General features: G+C 29.3%; 3 protein-coding genes across 3 annotated transcripts in view; all 3 read left to right on the top strand.

Moving 5' to 3' along the window:
• The first annotated feature begins 3542 nt into the window (after nt 1–3542).
• On the top strand, nt 3543–4052 carry LOC136089606 (zinc finger MYM-type protein 5-like). The gene has a single exon (XM_065815658.1). It carries the CDS (start codon nt 3543–3545, stop codon nt 4050–4052), a length of 510 nt encoding a protein of 169 aa, XP_065671730.1.
• Nucleotides 4053–5084: 1032 nt separating this feature from the next.
• Nucleotides 5085–5831, top strand: LOC136089605 (zinc finger MYM-type protein 1-like). Its single transcript, XM_065815657.1, has one exon. The coding sequence runs from the start codon at nt 5085–5087 to the stop codon at nt 5829–5831; it is 747 nt and encodes a 248-aa protein (XP_065671729.1).
• Nucleotides 5832–9276: 3445 nt separating this feature from the next.
• Nucleotides 9277–20562, top strand: part of LOC100202577 (tetratricopeptide repeat protein 39C) — a 56383-nt gene continuing 45097 nt past the window's right edge. Inside the window, exons 1-3 of the mRNA XM_065816723.1 lie at nt 9277–9539; nt 9653–9701; nt 17783–17993. Of these exons, the coding sequence (XP_065672795.1) occupies nt 9370–9539; nt 9653–9701; nt 17783–17993 (430 nt within the window). The 5' untranslated portion in view covers nt 9277–9369. The remainder of the gene's footprint in view (nt 9540–9652; nt 9702–17782; nt 17994–20562) is intronic.

Raw genomic sequence — 20562 nt, 5'->3', positions numbered from 1 at the left:
ACCAAGGTCAATCTCATCTGTTTTCTAACAGCACACCAGGGAAAGATTGGGACAAGCTTTTCATCAACTGGTGAGTTCATAAGTCAAGCATTAGAACCGTTGGCATTGTTTCATCACTCGCAGCCGTTTCTTGCATCCAAAAAATAGCAGCGAAGTATTTCAACACACTAGAAAAAGAATTCAACGAAGCAGGTATTAACAAAAACGCTTCGTGTTATTTGTGGAATTCTGATGAAATTATCTTCTCTGTTGATTAAAGAAAGCAACAGTTTGCAGACGTGGTTTTAATCGACCAATCGAAATTGGTTGGCACCAATGAAAAAACCAATTATACAGTTGGAAATTGCATTAATGCTGCTGGTTATTTTCTTGCACCATACAATATTTTTCAATAAAAAAAGTTTGTAAAAATGTTTCTGCTCAAGTGGTCCAGACTATGCCGTGTTTGCAGAATCTCCGTCCGGATGGATGAAAGATAAGCAATTCGTGCAGTGGCTCACTGGTGTGTTCGTTCCCTCCATTAAAAAAGTCCAGGTGATTAGTGTAGTCAAATTTTTTAAAATTAGTTTAATCAATAAATTATTTGATTAAATAGATTGAGCTTTGATTATACAATTATAGGTACTCATACTTTAGTCGCAGATGGACCTTTGACACATGTTACCTATCGGGTTGTGCTTATTGGTATTAACATATCAACAAGATAGTGTATCTTGTTAATTTGCTTACCAGCTCATTTGTCTCATATTCTGCATCCGCTAGATTTTGGCGTTTGAATTTGATGCAATTTACTTCAAGAGACTTATGGAGAGACAAAGTTCAGCATTTTTTCAAAAGAATGTTTTAGTAAACTGCAAGCAAAACTTTTTAGCTCTGGTGAAGTTTTTACACGCACGCAAACAGTCAATGGATTTCAAAATAGTGGTTTGTTTCCACTCAACGTCAATAAAATGAATCGATCAAATTACAAATTGCAAATACGTTTGAAACACTTTCATTTTAACCTAAGCTTTTGGTATCTCAGCAACCAGAATCTATGCCAGTGCCAGCAGCACACGTTGTATACCGCCGTCTGCGAAGTTAACTCCTCAGTCAACTCGCCTGCAACCAACATTCAGTATAACTCGGCTATTAAAAGCAACTTCAAAAGGAAGTTTAAAAACAATTGCAATCAAGACATTCACTTGACGCAGCTTTTCAACAAACGTCTTGCACGTTGATACGGTATAAAAAAACGAAAAAATTTGGACGTGCTAAGATACGAAAGAGAGTGTCTTAATAAATATGAAACATTCGAATGATTGAAAGATGTTGACAGCAAAAAATCAGCAAAGCAAGCTAGGAAACAACGTCAACTTGACTGTGATGATGAGCAGCAAATAAATTAATTAACAATAGCGACTCCAACAACAACAACAACAACAACAACAACAACAACAACAACAACAACAACAACAACAACAACAACAACAACAACAACAACAACAACAACAACAGGTGCAGCAAACCAAGTCAAGTGTAAAAAACGCCTTAATTTCTGAGAGAAGCTTCAGCAAGTCAAAATAGCGAATTGTTCACTACTTTGATCAATCAGTGAGTCATTATCATATAGTGAATCATTCACTGTGAATGGTAGCGAATATTTAAAATGCAAAGTTTGGATTTGTCAAATATGTATTCTAAAGCGATATATAAAAGGTACCGAGTTTTATTGCACCAAAAAGTGCAGCACAGTACTAGAATGTTTCTTATTTTAAGGGGACTTTTTTCCAAATATTATAGTACTAAATTTTCTAATATTTTCCTAAATTTCAGATTATTAAAAGATTAAAAAAGTGTGTTAAATTGTTTCATACACCCATCACATTCGAATTAACCAAGCTTACTTTCTTCACCAAACAAATGATGTATGATATCGATGTTCGATATTTTTACAAAGGTTTTAGTTTAAAAGTTGTCAGCTTTTTGCGCTTATCCATAACTGAATGATATTGCAACATAAAATGTTCAAATTTCCTTAATATATAATATTTTTATAATATAGATTTTCGTTCGCAATTGAATTTCAATTGCAATCGAATTTTATATTTTATAATCGAATCTATATTTTCATTTACTTCTTATATTTTGGACTTTATTTTTATGATATTTATATTTGTATATCTTTACTGCCAGTCTGTGATCGGTTATTTGTAAATACTTTGTAGTTGTAAAACAAAAATTTGTGTAAAATTTCAATACTTTTAAAATTTAAAACTCATTTGCAATCGAAAGGAATTCATGGAATTCAATTCGATTGAGCGTGCAAATTAAATACTAATTTAAACTGTTGTTCTCCATTGTTGATAATCAAAACTTCATGCAATGTTGATGTCATGTTTCGTGTAGATAATGCTAACTTCTGTTGAAATTATTTATATGAATATTTCAAGTGATAGATTTACTAAAATGGAAAAAATATCAAATCTTTTTAATTTCATGCAGCCTCAAAGTTTAATAAAATTGTCGGAAGATGATGTAATTGAATCAGCTACATTATTACAACAGAATTACCCAGACGATTTAAAAAGAAGTTTTCCAACCCAATTATTTAATGGAGGGCCGTACCAAGGGCGGGGCCAGCCGGGCCGCGGCCTGAGGCGCCAAAATTGGGAGGGCGTAAAATTCCCCAAATTAATTTATTTATTTTCACATTATGAAACTAATTTGCGTGGCGTCACTTTTATGTTGATAAGAAAATTAATTAAAATTGCGCCTCCTGACGAAATTTAAAATAAAAGCTCATTTACCAAACAGAAGAGCGCCCTTAAACACTAAAAAGTTGTACTTTCTGAACATTATTTTTTACAATGAATCGTGCAAAAAAATTATCTGGTGCTGAATTTAAGAACGACAATTAAAAACCAATAAGTATTTATAATATAAACAAATGATTCATTAAGGATCATATAAATTAATTTAACGCACACATTAAAAATTATTCTAAAAAGAAAAAAATAAAGACAAAAAGAACTTCGAATTTAAAAATAAGAACGCTTAATTTAAGCGGCTTAAATAAAGAAACAAATGAAATGAAAGCTAAAGAAAGTAAAGTAAGCAAATAATAATAAAAATAAAGAGGGAGAAGAAAAGAAAAAAGAAAAAATAAATAATAGAAGAGCGCAATTAAAAAATAAAAAGTTGTATTTTCTGAACATTATTTTTTACAATGAATCGTGCAAAAAAATTATCTGGTGCTGAATTTAAGAAGAAAAGAAGAAAGTCTTGAAAGTGACGCAAAACTAAGAAATTGTTTCAAGAAGTGGTTGGTAACAAACTCTTTTGTGGAAAAACAAATTGTTTCAGAGGATATTTGCAATGAAGTTGATAATGATTCAACAGCTGAAGTTGCTGCTACATCTTTAATTACTGACTTAAATTCATATCATCCATTGGAATTAATTGAAGAGGAGATTCTCATTGGCCAAAGTCAAGACGAATTTGGACCAAATGATTCAGAAGCATAAGAAGATAGAAATTCTCAGCTTTCCAAACCAATTGAAATGGGCAACAGTGAATTTCCTCCTGAAATCTCAGAAATTTCAGCAACCTCAGGAGAAAACTTTCAACACAGTGATCCAGCTACATGGCCTAAAATGACAGATAAAACAAGGTGCTTTTTGATTCAGCATGGGCCGGAGCAAGAAAGAAGAGAATTTTTCCCAAACACACTTTGTGACTTTGACAACAGAATGCGACACTTCAGCTCAAAATGGTATGAAAAAATTCATCCCAATGGTGAAAAATTTGTTCGCTACTGGCTGCTGTACAGCAACAAAAAAGATTCTTTATTTTGTTTTTGCTGTCTGCTATTTTCAACGACAAAAACCAACAATTTTTCAGAAATTTCAAAAGGATTTTGTGACTGGAAAAAACTAAACCCAAGAATTCCAGAACACGAAACAGCAATGAACACCAAAGATGCTATTCTGATTGGAAAAATCTGGAAAAAAATCTCAAGGAAGGAAAGACCTTGGATTCTGATCTGCAGAGAGTTATCAACGGAGAGATGAAAAAGTGGAGAGATATCTTGAAAGTGATTGTTGATGCAATTTTGTCCTGTGCCAAGAACAATCTTGCCCTTCGGGGTTCAACAGAAGTAATTGGAGAGCAAAACAATGGCATCTTTCTGAACTTAATTGAGCTGATAAACCATTATTATCCTTTAGTGGCTGAACACGTTGCATCCGTTAAGGCAAAGAAAACCACAACATCCTACTTTTCTCCTCGAATTCAAAATGAGCTGATTGAATTACTTGGGCAGAAAGTCAGGAATGAAATTTTGTCAAATGTCAAAGAAGCTAAATACTACTCTGTTTTGTTTGACTGCACTCCAGATGCCTCCCACAAAGAGCAGATGACCCAAATAATCAGGTATGTCCACATCACTGAGGAAACCTGTACAATTGAGGAAAGCTTTGTGGACTTCATTGAACCTCACGAAAAAACTGGAAAGGGCCTTGCAGCTGAAATCACCAAAAAACTGGAGAAGGATGACCTGAGGATTTCTGATTGTCGGGGCCAAGGTTACGACAATGGAGCCAATATGTCTGGAAAATATAATGGCGTCCAAGCTCACATCCATTCTCTAAATGAGTTTGCAAGATTTGTTCCATGTGCAGCTCACACTTTAAACCTTGTTGGTGTCCATGCTGCTGAAGTTTCTTCACTCATGATTACATTCTTTGGAAAAGTTCAAGCCATCTTTAACTTTTTCTCAAGTTCTACCTTAAGATGGGAAAAACGGATGAAAACATTGACCATCTCACTAAAGGGAAATAGTGATACAAGATGGTCTGCCAAAAAAGAAGCAATCATCCCACTACACAGACAAATAAAAGAAGTTCTTCAAGTTTAGGAATCCATAATTCACACTCCCAAGACAAATGCTGTCTCAGTTTGCAGTGCAAAAGAGCTCATCATTCAAATTGATTTCAGTTTTCTGTGTTTGTTGGATTTTTGGTGTCAAATTCTTTCTTTAATTGACCGAGAAAACAAACTGCTTCAGTCTAAAAACATTTCAATTGACATTGCAGCAAAAAAAAATGAAAGGACTGAAGGCTTCCATTCAGAATCTGAGAGATATTGGGGCGGACAACATTATCAAAGCTGCTGCAGAAACAGCTATCCAAATTGGAATTGAAGGAGACTTTCCTATGAAAAGAAAGCGCAAAGTGAAACAGATGGCACTTTATGAAGCTGAAGATGACTTTTGCCGTTTGTCACCAGAAACAGATTTTGGATCCCCGTGCAACCTTGTGTTTAACAGCATTCTCACACAAATTGAGTGGCGGTTTGAAGCTATGTCTGCAGTATCCTCAGATTTTGACTTCCTCAGTGGACATTCTCTCTCCAAAGGTTCAGTGGATGAACTTAAGACTAAAGTCAAAAATTTGTCTAAAATTTACAAGGCAGATTTAGATTCTTCAGATTTCCAGTCAGAAATGGCAAGCTTTAAATATCAAGCTGCTGCCATGATGGAAAACTTTGAAATATCTAGCCCGATGGACATTTTGCAGCTCATTCATAAATACTCATTGACTGATGCTTATCCTAACACGGCAATTGCTATTCGCATCTTCCTCACCTTACCAGTTACAGTTGCCACGTGTGAAATTAGTTTCAGTAAACTTAAGATCATAAAAAACTATTTGAGATCAACTATGGGCCAAGAACATTTGTCTTGTCTGGCAGTAGTTTCAATTGAACATGAAGTGGCCAACGCACTTGATTTTGATGATGTCATTAGTGACTTTGCCTCCAAAAAAGCCAGAAAAGTGACCTTGAACTGAAGTTTGTGAAACATAGGTGACAAATTGTTCTTTTAACTTGATGCGATAAATTTTGTGATCAATAATTAAATTTTTTTCATGTAAATATATATATAATGTGTTTTTTGTATATTTTTTTGGGAGGGGGGCACAATTTTATTTGCTTGCCCGAAGCGCAAAGTTGGCCTGGTACGGCCCTGATTTAATGCAATCATTAATAATGTAACCATTTTTATTAAAAATTTCACAGAAACAACCAAAATTAAAGATTTAGCCAACATACTGGTCATCAACTACAGTTTTATGGAGCGTAATTTTTCAGATGTAAACACATCAACATTGCTATTGATGACAATACCTGTGACAGATGATAGAGCAGAAAGATTTTTCAGCAAAATAAAGTTAATTAAAACATGTTAAAGAAAAAACATGTCTCATGAACGTCTCAAATATTGTGCAATTTTGGCTATAGAAAACGAAAAAGCACAAACATTAGAATTAGTTGCGGAATTTGAGAATAAGAAAGCAAGAAAAACTCATATTTAAGGTAGTTGAATAAATAAAAAATTTCTAGGACATTCTTCAAATTTTTTTTCTGTTCTTGAATTCTTAGAATTACTACATCTAGATAGCAGCTCTTATGAATTTAAATAATTTCATCATAATTTTAAATGAAGTAAAGTTAGTTTTTGATATTTAGTGTGATTCTTTCACACATAATTTCAATGTTTGTTTGTTTTTTACACTTATTTGGAGCAGAGTTTCTAGGATTTCCTCGAATGTTGCGTTAGAAAGCTGATAATTAAATAAGTAAATTTAAAAACGAATTTTTAAAACCCAATACTTTTTATATGTTCACGGCGTTAATTTTTGTTCAAAAGTCTCCCGACTGCCAGTTAGCGCGTGTTATCACACTTACAGTCATAGTAAGTGGAAACCATGTATAAATAACAGTAAAATTCTAATAGACCAATCAATATCAAAAGTTTTTGCGAGTGTTTCTATTGGTTCAGACATTTTGCGCTAAACTTAAATTTTATTAATCAGAAAACAAAGCGTATGTTTATGCACCTCATCCTACCATTTTTTTAATAATATCTTGAGATTATACTTTCACATTGGTAACATAATATCAAATTGATATTTGCAGAAAAAAATATTTAAAAAATTAGACACTCCACTTATAATTGTACTTCTGAATAAAAATTAATTATTAAAAAACTAAATATCTATATGTAAAACAATTTTTTAAACTTAAAATTTTGTAAACACCAAAAATAATTTAAAGAAATTATGAAGTATAAGTAATCTAATTAGTAAATAAAATAAAGGGAAAATTCTTCTTAGAAAACGCTGTTATAAAAGTTATTTTAAATTGGTTTGTAGTTGAAGGTTCTTTTGATTTCGTTGTAGGAAAGTTAGTTGCCTAGTACAGACTGCCAATACCTAAAAAACATAAATAAAAAATTACTACTGCCCTATCAATTTATCATACCTGTTTTATTTTCATTCAATTTGTAAATTCTATTTCATAAATCTACACACACTGTAATTTACATAGCTTGTTGAACACCCTAGCTTTAGATATGTTGTGGATTAAATAGCTTACCTTAACTTAATCTTAAATCAATAGAATAATTTATTCTTAAACCAATATAATAACTTGTCCTTAAACCAATAGAACTACTATATACATCTACAATAGAACTACTATATACATCTACACCTTAATTTATTAAAAAATAAATTAAAAGCATAACATTAAGAAAGGTGTCATCTTATTGATATTTTTATAACAGGTAATATTTATAAAAACTAATAGAAATAAATCATTTTCAAATTTTGAATATCTTATCTTATGAAGGTTATATGAAAATACCTTGAAATGATATAAATAAAATCCAAGTCTGAAAAAATATATTAATCAATATGAACAAATATAATTTCTGAAATCGAGACATAATCAAAATGCGAAAGGATTTTCAGAAATAAAATGAAGCCAAAAAATTTGTTGCTTTTACATTTTTTTTAATGTTTGCCATAAAACTGAGCAGCCTTGTAAGTCATTACATCTGTGATACCTATTTTGAAATTCACAATACTTGAAGAAATCTTTTTGTTTAATATTGAAATATTCATTTTAAAAAACTCATTTTTCAACATATTAACACATTAAAACATTTAATTTTCGACCAATCAAATCATAGTCCCTGGTTACTTAACTGCATATTTTAGTGTAGACTGAACCAAACCTAAAAATATTCCAGTCTACACGACATTTAGTTTTAACAGTCGTGCGAACAATTCGCGCTGAAAGATTTTTGGCCAAAAAATAACGCTGTGGTTATTAAAACACAGATTTTGCAATCAATTTTTTTCTGATATTACTGTTTTATTTTATAAACATTCGGCTTTATGCATGTGTAAAAAAACAAAAAAAATTTAGGAGAATGCGAGCCTCAAAACACAGACATACTGTTTACGAAATCAACACCTTATCCAAATATGCTAACGCGCGTATGGGTTTTCATACATTTAATATAGTTATTAATAAAATTTTTATTTTTATGTTTTATTTAAAAAATTAACTTAATTAAAATTAACTAAATTAATTGACTTATCACAAAACTAATTATTGAATATTGTATTGTCATCAAGCAAGAGTATGAATGCAAAATTTGAAGAAAATCTATCATCAGGAAGTGACTCAAAAATTGATTGCGAGATTTGACGCTCACAGACAAATAAACAAACAAACAAACAAACAAACAGAGACGACGAGTTAATAAAAGCATTGGAAAAATGCAAATTAGTGCTATGAAATTTTTGCCAAATTGTGTCAATAGCTGATTAGAAAAATGTTTTCAAATAAATATTACTTCTAACGAATATGTCTTCATCATTATGACAAGATTTCAGCATATAATATTGGCAATGATTTTTGGGTATTTTGGCTCGCTCTGTCTCATTGTGGTTCGACAAAATCGCAAATTATCTTAATAATTTGAAGTTTGTTTTCTTTTTTTTTTTTTTTATTCTTTTTAAACTTTATGAAGCTTTAACTATAACCTCGCCATTAATCGCTTACCATAGCTACAAAATTGCTTTTTTGTTAAGCAAGTTCACAAAATGGTAAGCTTATCATTTCGCGGAATACTGCATAATATAATACGTCAAATAAATTATAAAGTAACGTTTTCGCGATAAGCACTTATCTATTGTTATATTTTGTTTGTTGTTGTTTATTTTTTTTTTAATTTTTTTTTATGTGTAAAATTTGTAATAAAAAATAAATTATAAATAATTTGTTAAAATGGTTACTTTTCAATATATTTGTTTTACTCAAAACGTTTCCTCAATAACATTTTAAAATAATTATGTTTTAATTATAATATACTAAAAATATTATTGATTTATTTTAATGAATTTAGTTTTACTATATTTAAAACAATTCAATATTTTGAATAAACTAAATTATCTGTAGATATATTTATAGTTAATGAATATAATGGTAGATGCTATAAATTATCTACACATGAATTTATAGTGAACGAAGTCAATGATGGATACTATAAATGAAGCAGAAGCTAATTTAAATTACGACAGTTGTAGTGATTATAGTTCATCGCCACCTGCTGTTGATATACGTCAGCTTGCACGTCAAGGAATTTATGTACTGCTGAATGATGGAGGAGTATTAAATGCACAAATGTTGTTTCAAAAATACAAGTTAGATTTTTTTCAGTTTTTTAAAAAAGATCTTTTCTAGTGAACATGCTGTAATTAATAATATATACAACATCAATAATGAATATTATAAAATTCTATAGTCTTTTGTTTAGAAAAGGAAATGTTCTTTTATCTGCTGGAGCAAGTTTAGTTGACTTTATTGTGAGTTAATTTTTGTGTTAAACATTTGTTAATGGATATCTATATGACAAAAAAAAACTATAAGTTTTTTTAGGGACAAAAGTTTTTATAGGGAATTTTCAAGAATGTTGTGACCATGACTTGTAGTTATCTACTTAAATTGTTCATAATTTCTATAAAAATATTTCAGCCCTACATAAATTAGGTGTTAATTGGTATCAATTAAAAGTTGGTATCAATTAAAAGCTGTGAAAAAAAATATATTTCTGAAGTAGCAAGCGTGAATAAATTATGTCTAGGGTGGGTGGATGCAGTAGAGGCACACAATGGGTGAATTTTTTTGTATTTATCATTAATTAGATATTCAATAAAAAAAATTAATTTTGATAAATTGATAATTAATAGAATGCTGAAAAAATCATTCATTGTCTCTTGGTGGCAGTGACGATGAGAATTTTTGTATAAATTAAAATAACATATGCAGCAAAAGAAAAAAAAAAGGATTTAAAGCACATAAATATACTAATTCTACACAAATTTAAAACTACTAGTTTTATTTAATTAGTTCTTGAAAATTTTTTTACAATTTTAGGTATGATAAAATATGCAGCTATGAAAAATATTTTCTAACTCTTAGCCTTTAAGACACAAAGTTTATACAGATCATATTAATGAGTACAATAAATAGTTACATAAGTATAGATATACAATAGTATATATATATACAATAGTACATAAAGATTTCATAGATTATATCTGCAGCAAATCCATATTTTGAAATGCCATAATCCGCTGCATAATTATCAAAGGAGTCATTATCTCTCCAGTAGGCTACAATATAAACTTTCTTACCATTTTTTCGCTTCATTTTTCAAGTTTATCATAATAAAAACTTCTGTATGCATGCCTGTATTAAACCATAAATATAAAATGTTTCTACCAATTACTGTATCTTATAGCATATTTAAGAGATTTAATAATTGCTTAGACATAGTTCTTGAAATGTTTTTGAAATATCTGACTAATATGAAGGTTTTGAATTTAAAGAGCTAATTTTTTTCTGCTTTTATTATCTACTTTCTTTACTTTTTTAATAAACTTTGATGAATGAATGAACTTTGTTATTATTATTATTATTTGTTATTTCGAAAATATTTTTATATTTATTGCTCTGTTTTTTTTTTTCTGGCTTTTTTTACTTTTCAATAAACAATATTCCTTTTTTCATTTTTACTTTTTCAATATAAAATGATTTTTTTTTAATTTCTCTAAATCTCTCTTAATAACAAAAAATACTTAGGTTTTTTTCTAATAACCCTAAAATGTGCATTTTTATTTTAGCTGTTTTGTTATTCTAGTTTGTTATTAAATACATTGTAGCTTTCCACATAGACCTGCTGCTTAAAAATTTAATAATCAAGTGTAGTGCTAGATAAATATACTATAATATGCAAACTGTTTTCTCTGTAATACAGATACAATTCTTTGGAAAAATTCCATTTTATCTAAAAAGACTGTAAAACTTTTAGGATCTCTTTTATTATTTTAGTGTTATATCTTATTTTTTTGGAACAACTATGTTGCCAGCAATACTATTTTTGCAAAACAAAGTCTCAATATGGTGTCATATGCTTTAAAAAGTATTTAAAAAAGACAATCTTTAAAAAAAATAGTCTTTAAAAAAGATTTTCTGGTATATTTGCAAATGTTGACCTTATCCCATCAATAGATGAGAAACTACCATTTGATGACTTGATATATGTTATCACCACATTTTTAAATCCCAATTTTTGCTTCTTTTTGACAGAAAAGCTATGTCATGTCAATCCAGGCCAAACAGACAACTTAAAGACAAATATTCTTTTAAAAATTAGTTAGTTCTACAACAAGCATTTTAGCCATATCCATGCAGCCATGGACAGAAAAGTCTTACCAGAAAACCTTCCCCCTAAGAAGCCAGGAATTAATTCATCTTTGTACTCATATTGTAGAACTACATCTGTAAGTCAAACTGGAACTACATTACAACCACCTGTTAAAAGTTTTGATCAGGGTGGCCAGCAACCTGGAAAAGTCAGGGGAGTTCTTAACTATGCTAAAAAGTCATGGAAAAGTCAGAGAATTTTGATGGATTTAGAAACAAAATATATATATTTTTTGCTTATTAAAAGCTTAAAATCTTATATTTTATATGCTATATAATTATCTTTTGGTTGCAACTGTTGTTAATATTTTCAAGAGTTTTTAATTTATATTGATTTTTTTTATTTTGAATTGCATAACAAAAAAAAAAGTTATTTTATAATGGCAGCTACACTGGAAATCATAATTTTTTCTGATGCAATACAAACCATTGAATATTCTTAGTTTTGTTATTTTTAGATAAATAATCTTCATAATTTTATGATAAAAGTGTTTTAAATTAAAATTAAAATAATAAATATTAATATTAAAAAGAATAACCTATACAAAGTGAATAACTATTTGTATCAGTTTATTATTAATCTTTTTCATATTTTGGTTCATACTTTTCAATATTTTTTATTTGTTATTTTTAGATAAATAATATTTGTTATTTTTAGATAAATATTAATATTAAAAAGAATAACCTATACAAAGTGAATAACTATTTGTATCAGTTTATTATTAATCTTTTTCATATTTTGGTTCTTACTTTTCAAAAATATTTTTCAATATTATGTCAAGATCAAACAGTAAAGCAATTTGTTGCTGTTGCTTTTTTCATCTATTTCAAAAAGATTAAGTGACTAAAAGTGTGAAAGTGGACAAAATTTTCATTTTGTCATATTTAAAAAACTATTTTAAATTTATTGCTGTAGTATTTTTTGTTATACCAAATAGTCAAGTTCCATAAATATACATAGTGTTTTTGTTTTGAGTTTATATTCATATTTTTAATTCCTAAATATTAGGAAAAGTTAGAAGTTTGTGTTGTACTAATATAAATGTGCCTACATCTTTTGTTTAGAAAATAAATACATAAATGTGCTTACATCTTTTGTTTAAAAAATAAATATATAAAAACAATGTTGAAACAATGTTACTTTAGCAAAGATTGGTTAAATAAAACACTTTACATTGATTGGTTTTGGCTAAAAGAAGTTTTTAATAGCCCTGCACAGGCAATGTGTTCTATTTGTCGAGAAACATTTGATTTAAGTAACATAGGCATTCAGGCAGTAAAAACTCATGAAAGAAGTAGAAAGCATGTCAATACTTTTAGTTTGTATACGAACCAGTTTCCAATCTATTCTTTATTTAGTAAACATTAAACACAAGAACTAACTTCAAACAGTATTGTAAAAGATACAAATCAGTTAAGAACAATATTATTCCAAAATGTTCATGTATATTGAGTGATGTAAGTCCCGCAAGCGTTTAGAAAACAGCTGATAGCTATGCTATGCAAGATAAAGTCACAAAAGCAGAAACTAGTTAGGCTTTACAAGTTGTATCCCTCCATGAATCTTATAGATCCTGTACTAATATAGGAAAAACATTTCAACAAATGTTTCCTGACAGTAAAATAGCTAAGCATTTCAAGCTCGGAAAGGCAAAGATTGCCTATAACATAACTCATGGTAATGCTCCCTACTTCCATAATGTTCTTCTGCAAAATATTTTGAATTGTATTTTTTTGTGTATAATGTTTGACAAGGCATTTAATGTAGTAATTCAGCAAAGCCAAATGGATATATGTGTGCACTTTTGGGATTTAGAGAAACATAAAGCTATTACTTGTTACTTTTTATTTGCTTTTTGGGGCATGCAACTGCTAAATATACTGAATGACAGCTTTAATGCAGTGGTTGGGGAAGTGTTATTGCCAAAATTAATTCAGGTTTCTATGGATGGACCCAGTGTGAACTGAAAATTTTTTAATGATCTAGGAGCAATTCATTCAGCTAAATTTGATATTCAGTTAATTAATATTGTATCATGTGGCCATCTAATTCATGGGGCATTTAAAAAAGGGCACAAAGAAGCTGGTTGGAAAGTTAATTCAGCATTAAGCTCTTTATGTAGACTTTTTAAAGATAGCCCTGCTCGCAGAGTAGACTATTTAGCAATAAACAGTGATAAAGCAAAATTTCCTGTAAAATTTCGTACAATGCCATGGGTGTAAAATGCTGTGGTTGCAGAGAGAGCTCTTGAAATTTTTAATAGTATGAAAACTAATGTAGAAAGGTCAAAGCTTCCGATGACTATTATTGCTCAGAATGTTATTGAAGCTATAACAGATCATCTAATCAAAGCTAAAATCAGTTTTTTTATCTGTTGCTAATGTAGTTGAACCATTTCTCAGGCACCAAGTCCTTTAGTTTCTTTCCTTTATGATGAGTTATATCATTTAATGTCATGCCTCATAGAATGATCAAAAAGAACTTTTCACAAATGCTGATACATTATAAAAGTTGGGGAAGGTAGATCTACATAATGAAAAGTCCAATTGGAGAGATTTGGTAATTGGTGTTGGAGCTGTTTTTCAGTTACAGAATTGTAAAATTGTTAGAGCAATAAAAATTAAATTTCGAAAAGAATGAAAAGAATTTTAATTGCTGTAGTCACTAAATTAAGAGCGTTTTACACTTAAATACAAGACTACTAGGCATTTATCGTCCTTTTTGCCAAAGGTTATCATCAGGTCACCTGGCAAATTAAGGGTGTGTTTTGATTCTTTAGCATCATTTCTACATTACTCTGGGCTAATAAAGTCAGTCCTAGCTAATCAAGCTATGCCTATACAATTTGGCATCATTTTTATGAACTAATAGGCGAAAATATGTAGTACTCAGCATTGTTTGAAATAGCAAAAATTGTAATGATTTTATCTTATGGCAATGCACAAGTAGAGTGAGGTTTTAGTGTTAACTCAAATGTTTTAGTAGAAAATCTTGCAGCAGAATCTGTAGTTGACCAGTGACAAATTTATGATGCAATCCTTGATGTTGGTAGGCTGTGCAATGTGTATATCACACCAAAAATGTATAAAAGTGTCCATTTATTATATGACTGATACCAACTAGCTCTGTCTGACAAGAGAAAAAGTAAAGAAGAACGACAAAAGGAGATATATGAAAAGCGGTGTACCATACAATTAATAAAAAAGTTTAAGGTCAAAAAGGTCAAATTAGAAAATAATGTTGAAAGGGAATTGCTTGCTATTAATGCTGTAATAAGCTGTTTTTCATCCTCGATATATGATTACAACATAGTAACATTTGTGTAGACTTGATTTTTTTGCTTTATTTTTTTTTTGTTTTATAGTGTTCATTTATCTAAAGTAAACAGTTTTTAAGAAAACTTCCATTATTTGTGTAAAGTATGATTTTATTTGTTGTCTTTTTATTGCTAAATTTGTTATACTTATTTCAGTAAGTCAGAAATTTCATTGTAGTCAGGGAAAAGTCAGGGAAAATGAAATCAAAAAATGCCTGGTCATCCTGTTGGTACTCAGTTTAATTGTTTTGAGGAACTGATCAATGAAGTATTTGCATCTAATTCTTACACCCTAGACATAGACTGTTTTTAATTTTGGAAAATGCATGGGCAAAAATTACCAATTCTTAAAAGTGCTGCCATATGTGCTTTTGTGGTACCTGCAAGCAGTACTCCTATTAAATGGATATGGGTATGTGTAACTTGACTTCTAGCTACCAGAGCCACAGCTTGGCTCCCCCACACCCCCCAATGTAAGAGGCATTTTTAAGTACTTCATGGTACTTATGACAGGTTTTGGAAGGACCCTCTGAGCTGCTAGCCACGGCACTGACAGCCAACACACACACTGGAATCTTTAATTGTAATATGACTTGATATGAGACTTGACGTTAGTGACTTGAGACTTGCTCAGAAATGACTTGTCAACAGCTCTGGCAATCATCGTATAATTATAAAAAAGAGGAGATGCAACCTTATGGCAACAGAACAGAGGTTCCAGCTTGGCAGCTAAAGCAGGCCCAACAACATTTACAATCTTGCCTTAAAAAAAGAAGGCTTCATTGAATAAATGAAACTAAAGTGTTTCATAATCTGGACATAAATGGATATTATTTTTTGAAGTTTTAAATAATAAAACTAACACCTTAAAAGTAGTTAAATAAAGAAATCAGCAATTAATTTTATTGTCAGTTTGTGGAAACCATTGAATTAATTCGTATTCGAAATTTAAATTTTTTTTAATTTTAATTTTTAAAAAAGCTATTTATCTAAACAACTATTGAAAAATTTATTTTTAAATGAAAATATTTTAGAAAGAATACTTTCTAAAACTTGGTAAAAAATCATTATTAAATCAAATATATAAGTTAAAGGTATATATAAATCATTATGTAAATCAGAGACTTTACGGTTGTACCATTGCATCTCTTTCTCTTTTCTACAAATACTGCTACCATGGTTACTCAAACAAGCTATTATCTTTTGTTTTTTACAAACCAAAATACAATTTCTCTTGACTTGTAATTCAGAAAAGTTGTATTTTTTTATTTACTGTAAATATATATTAATACTCAAAATACCTAGATTCAACGTTTTTTTCCTCAAACATTAATGGTTTGAAATTCTCTTTCATTAATACTCATATTATTTACAGTTTTTTAAAGTCTTCTGTTAGCTGTTTATTTGCTCCTTAATGCTGTTTATTTTCTAGTAACTCCAACATAGTGGTTGCTTGCCGTCTTGTTGGGAGTAAATTTGTTAAAAAAAAAAATTAATATATAAAGTTTTGTTTTATGGTGAGTATTTTGATGAGCTGCTTTTTCAGTTCAATTGGTTTATTTGATTTAGGATTTTTTTTAATTTGTTTGATTTACAGTACAAACTGCTTGTAATGCCATCACATTGTTTTGTTTTTCTAAAGAGCTCATCTTTGGTCATATAGGCATCTGTATGTCAAAGTATGAATCTATAACATTTTTCTCTATAATATATATTCAAATTCTTTGAGAAGTTTTGTTAGGTCCTTTGATTCACATATATTAAGCAACACTCTCAAACAAGTTGCATCAAAGACACAAATTTTAAATTCTATCTTGGTTTTAGTGGTTGAGTGGTGAAAAGTTCTTTAATTTGACTGAAAGGCAACTAAGGTCTAAGACTCACACAATAAATTAATAAAGACAACTTATACAAAAGAGACAATTTTAAGTCTTTCTTGTTTGACACGACATTCAATCCAAGATATTTAAAATTATTGATGTGGGGATTTTTATCATTGATTTGTTAATGTTGTAGACTAATAATAAATGTGTTGATCTGAACATTATAATAAAAAAGTGCAAAGTCTGTACATTGTTTGTGCTATTATGAAGACCTTATTAATATTTTTAATGTGATTTTTAACAATAACAATAAGGTTTGTTTTTATTTATATGCATTTGTTAGTTAGAATTGGTTAGTATAATTTAGTACAAATTATTTGTTATTAATTTTCTTTTATCTGAATTCAAGGTTTTTGACTTGGTTGCCCCTAAATATTTTTAAATATCTGCTATAAAAAACAGGCAATATAGGTACAATTAAAGCACTAAGTATAGATAATTATAAGGTAACAATTTCTATGACACTAGTTACCCCGAAATCAAAGTATCTATAAGCCTATGAACTATTTATATTTTTAAATTCTTGTTCTGTAAATCTTTGCATAGGTTTTAATAAAATCTTTATTTTATTCAAAATACAAACTAAAGTTATTAAATTAAAGTATAAAATTAATAATAAAAAATAGACTTAGCTGTAATAATATTTTATTAATAAAATATGGATTAAAATATTTTATTTCATACTTTTAGTACTTTTTTAACTTCCAATGTTTAATAACACATGTCTTTAGTTATAAACTGTTTTAATTTTTTTTTAACTTCAAATGTTTAAGACATGTCTTCAGTTAGTAAACTGTATTTAATGCTTGCATTTTTACAAAAAATGTTATTGAAAAATTTAATTGAATAATGAATAGATCGTTTTGTCCAATGTTTTATATGTTATTTGTTATATTTACATGTTATCTTTTTTTTTATTATGATTTTTACTTTTTTATTAGTTGTATTATTTTTTGTATTTTTTTTTTAATTTTTTAGGCTGCAGCGATGTCTTTTGAAGATGAGAAGATGGAAATTGCTCAGCAAAGTTTGAAAGTTACTATTAAGATGTGTGATATTGACAGTTGTTTTGAAGGGATGATTCACAAGCGACCCTCTCATACTTGGAGCACAGCAGAGCGGATTGAGAGAATGATTATCTGGGCTGACTGTGAACTTTTTTTAGCATTCATTATGTTTTTAAAACAAGGTAACTATATTATTTTTAAACATTTAATATTTAACAGAGTGGCTATGCCTCCTAAAAAATCCTAAAATATCCTAATATTTGAAAAACATTCTAAAAAGACCTAATTTCTCCTAAAGTATTGATGATTTTTTCAAATACTTTTAAATTCTCCTGAGTATAATGCATAAACTATTATCAGTCAATCAACAATAAAGTCAATGAAATGGTTCAGACTTGGAGTTAGTACTGTTGTATACTGAGAGAAAATAAGTTACACAAATGTATATTTAATATTTTTGTAATAATAATAATTTAAAAATTTTATTCTAATAAAATTCAAGCTTTTTTTTTGGTTCTGTCTAAGTTCTGAACATTAAAATTATTTTTATTAAAATTTTATATTAAGTTGACCTAAAACAATTTTGTATTTTCAGAATAGAAAATGTCAGTCAAATAGAAAGCTAAATTTTAAAAGCTGTTAAACAACAGTAATTATAAAAATTTTTATTTGGTTAAGTATTATGTTGTTATGTTAAGTATGTTTGATGGTTTTTTATTTCCGCATAATCTTTTTTTTTAACTATTCCTTTTTGCCAAAATTTTTTTTCTAAAAATATAATTTTGTAATATATTTGTTTTTTTAATTTTTTCAATCATCACCTATCATAAGATTGAGAAAGCCACCAGCTAAATGCTAAATTTATAAAATAAATTATTCTGCATTGTTTAACAATATTTTTTCAAAATGTATTTCTTAAATATGACCTAGTTGATTGCTATACGTTTAAAGGTTATATCTGTTGCAGATCTGGATACAAACACATTGAAAATACATGTTAATAAATGAAGATATAAATAGTATATGCCTGTGAATGGAAGAGTCAGATGGATTTGCATGTTAGATATTGGGACTCCTCATTAGAGATGGTAAAAACAGGATATTACAATTCTGAGTTCTTGCGAAAAGCTGCTGCTGTTGATGTTATGATAAATTTCCGTAAACGTATAAGTGGTTTAGAAGAAGATAAAATGCTCCAGGTTTCCATGGCTGGTCCAAATGTTAATGTCTTTCCTTTCTAAGTTGAATGCTAAAAGAAGTGAATGTGAACTCAGTCAGTTAGTATCAATTGGATCATGTGGGCTTCACACAGTGCACTGTTCAACTAAGAATAGTACAAATGCTTCAAATGGAAGTTGTACAAATTACTGTCTTTGTTGTATAAGATATTCCATGATAGCCCTTTCCATTGTGCTGATTTCAAAAATCTTACTCAAGCTCAGTCTTCAGACTATGCTCTACAGTTCTGTAGTCATCGTTAGATTAAAAATGAGAAAGTAGCAAAAAGAGCGATAGAAATATGGGCCAAGATTATTGTGATTATTGACTTTTAGAAAAATTTACCAAAAAGTAAGCAACCTGGTCAATATAAGCCTGGGAAAAATACCAGTTATGAGTACCTTTCTTCATGCTATAAATATGTGTTAGTCCTTATATGGTAATTTTTTAAAGAAACTGCAAAATTGTTGAAGTCTTGTTAGTTTTTCAAACCGACATTCCTATGACACCTATTCTTGTGGAAACACTTGAGAATTTGCTGAGATTGTACACCATATTTTCATCATCAAAGTTAATCAGAAAAGAAGTTGTCTAAAGCATCCACAACTTTTAAGTTTTTAAAAGTTGATATCAGTGATGTCAAAAATCAAGTGTTGGTCGCAAATATTGGTCTTGGGTTTGGAATATAATATGACTTGCAGCAACTGAAATCTAAAAAAAAAGTTACTGATGCACAAATATATAATTTTAAAACAGAAGTTCAACAGTTTTTAGTTACAATGTGCAAACACATGGTTGAAAAAAGCCAAAATCATATTTTACCAGATACTTATTATGTTTATTACCATTGTACATGGTGGAATCTCATGAGATGTGTGAACTTTATATTGACAAGTTGTTGTTAAAATTAGTTGCTTATAAAAAGGTATCACCTTCAGCTGCTGATCAAGCCAAATTGCAGTATTCACAATTTTTAAGTACTGTTATGAAAGTGCTTCAAGGTTCAAGGACTTAATGAAAATTTACCAATTGTTACTAATATTGTCCCAATGCCAAGCACAAGTAGAGCATGGATTTAGTATAAATGACCAACTTCTGGATAATAATATGCTAACTGATACCTTTGTTGCTCAGAGAATTGTACACAATCACATATGCAGTAAAAATATAAAATCATTTCAATTAGCTATGACAACTAAACTTATGGGACTTGTCAAGGATGCATAAAAACTATACTTTAGCAGTCAGAAAGAGAAATCCCTGAAGGCCTTAAAAACTAACCGTGATACTAAACTGAAAAATTTTAACAAAGAGATCACACCCTTGAAGGTACTATGTTTCAGCTCAGATACGATGCAGATGAGTATGCATTGCAAGCAGAAAATCAGAAATAATTGATAGAAATTAAGTCAACCATTCTAAAATCTAATGCGCTAAAGAGGGTTGTCTCTCAAAAGCAGGACTTACTTGAAAAAATTACAGCAGCAAAAAAGTAATTATTGACAAGAAAGCTGAGATTTAGATTTAAATGTT

This window comes from Hydra vulgaris, chromosome 13 (genome assembly GCF_038396675.1).
Source record: "Hydra vulgaris chromosome 13, alternate assembly HydraT2T_AEP".
Classification (NCBI taxonomy): domain Eukaryota; kingdom Metazoa; phylum Cnidaria; class Hydrozoa; order Anthoathecata; family Hydridae; genus Hydra; species Hydra vulgaris.
Note: the sequence above shows the minus strand (reverse complement) of the source record. Positions and strands in the feature narration are given on the sequence as shown.

Coding starts and splice junctions, on each gene's coding strand:
- LOC136089605 (XM_065815657.1), top strand. CDS start 5,085: ATGAAAGGACTGAAGGCTTCCATTCAGAATCTGAGAGATATTGGGGCG.
- LOC136089606 (XM_065815658.1), top strand. CDS start 3,543: ATGGGCAACAGTGAATTTCCTCCTGAAATCTCAGAAATTTCAGCAACC.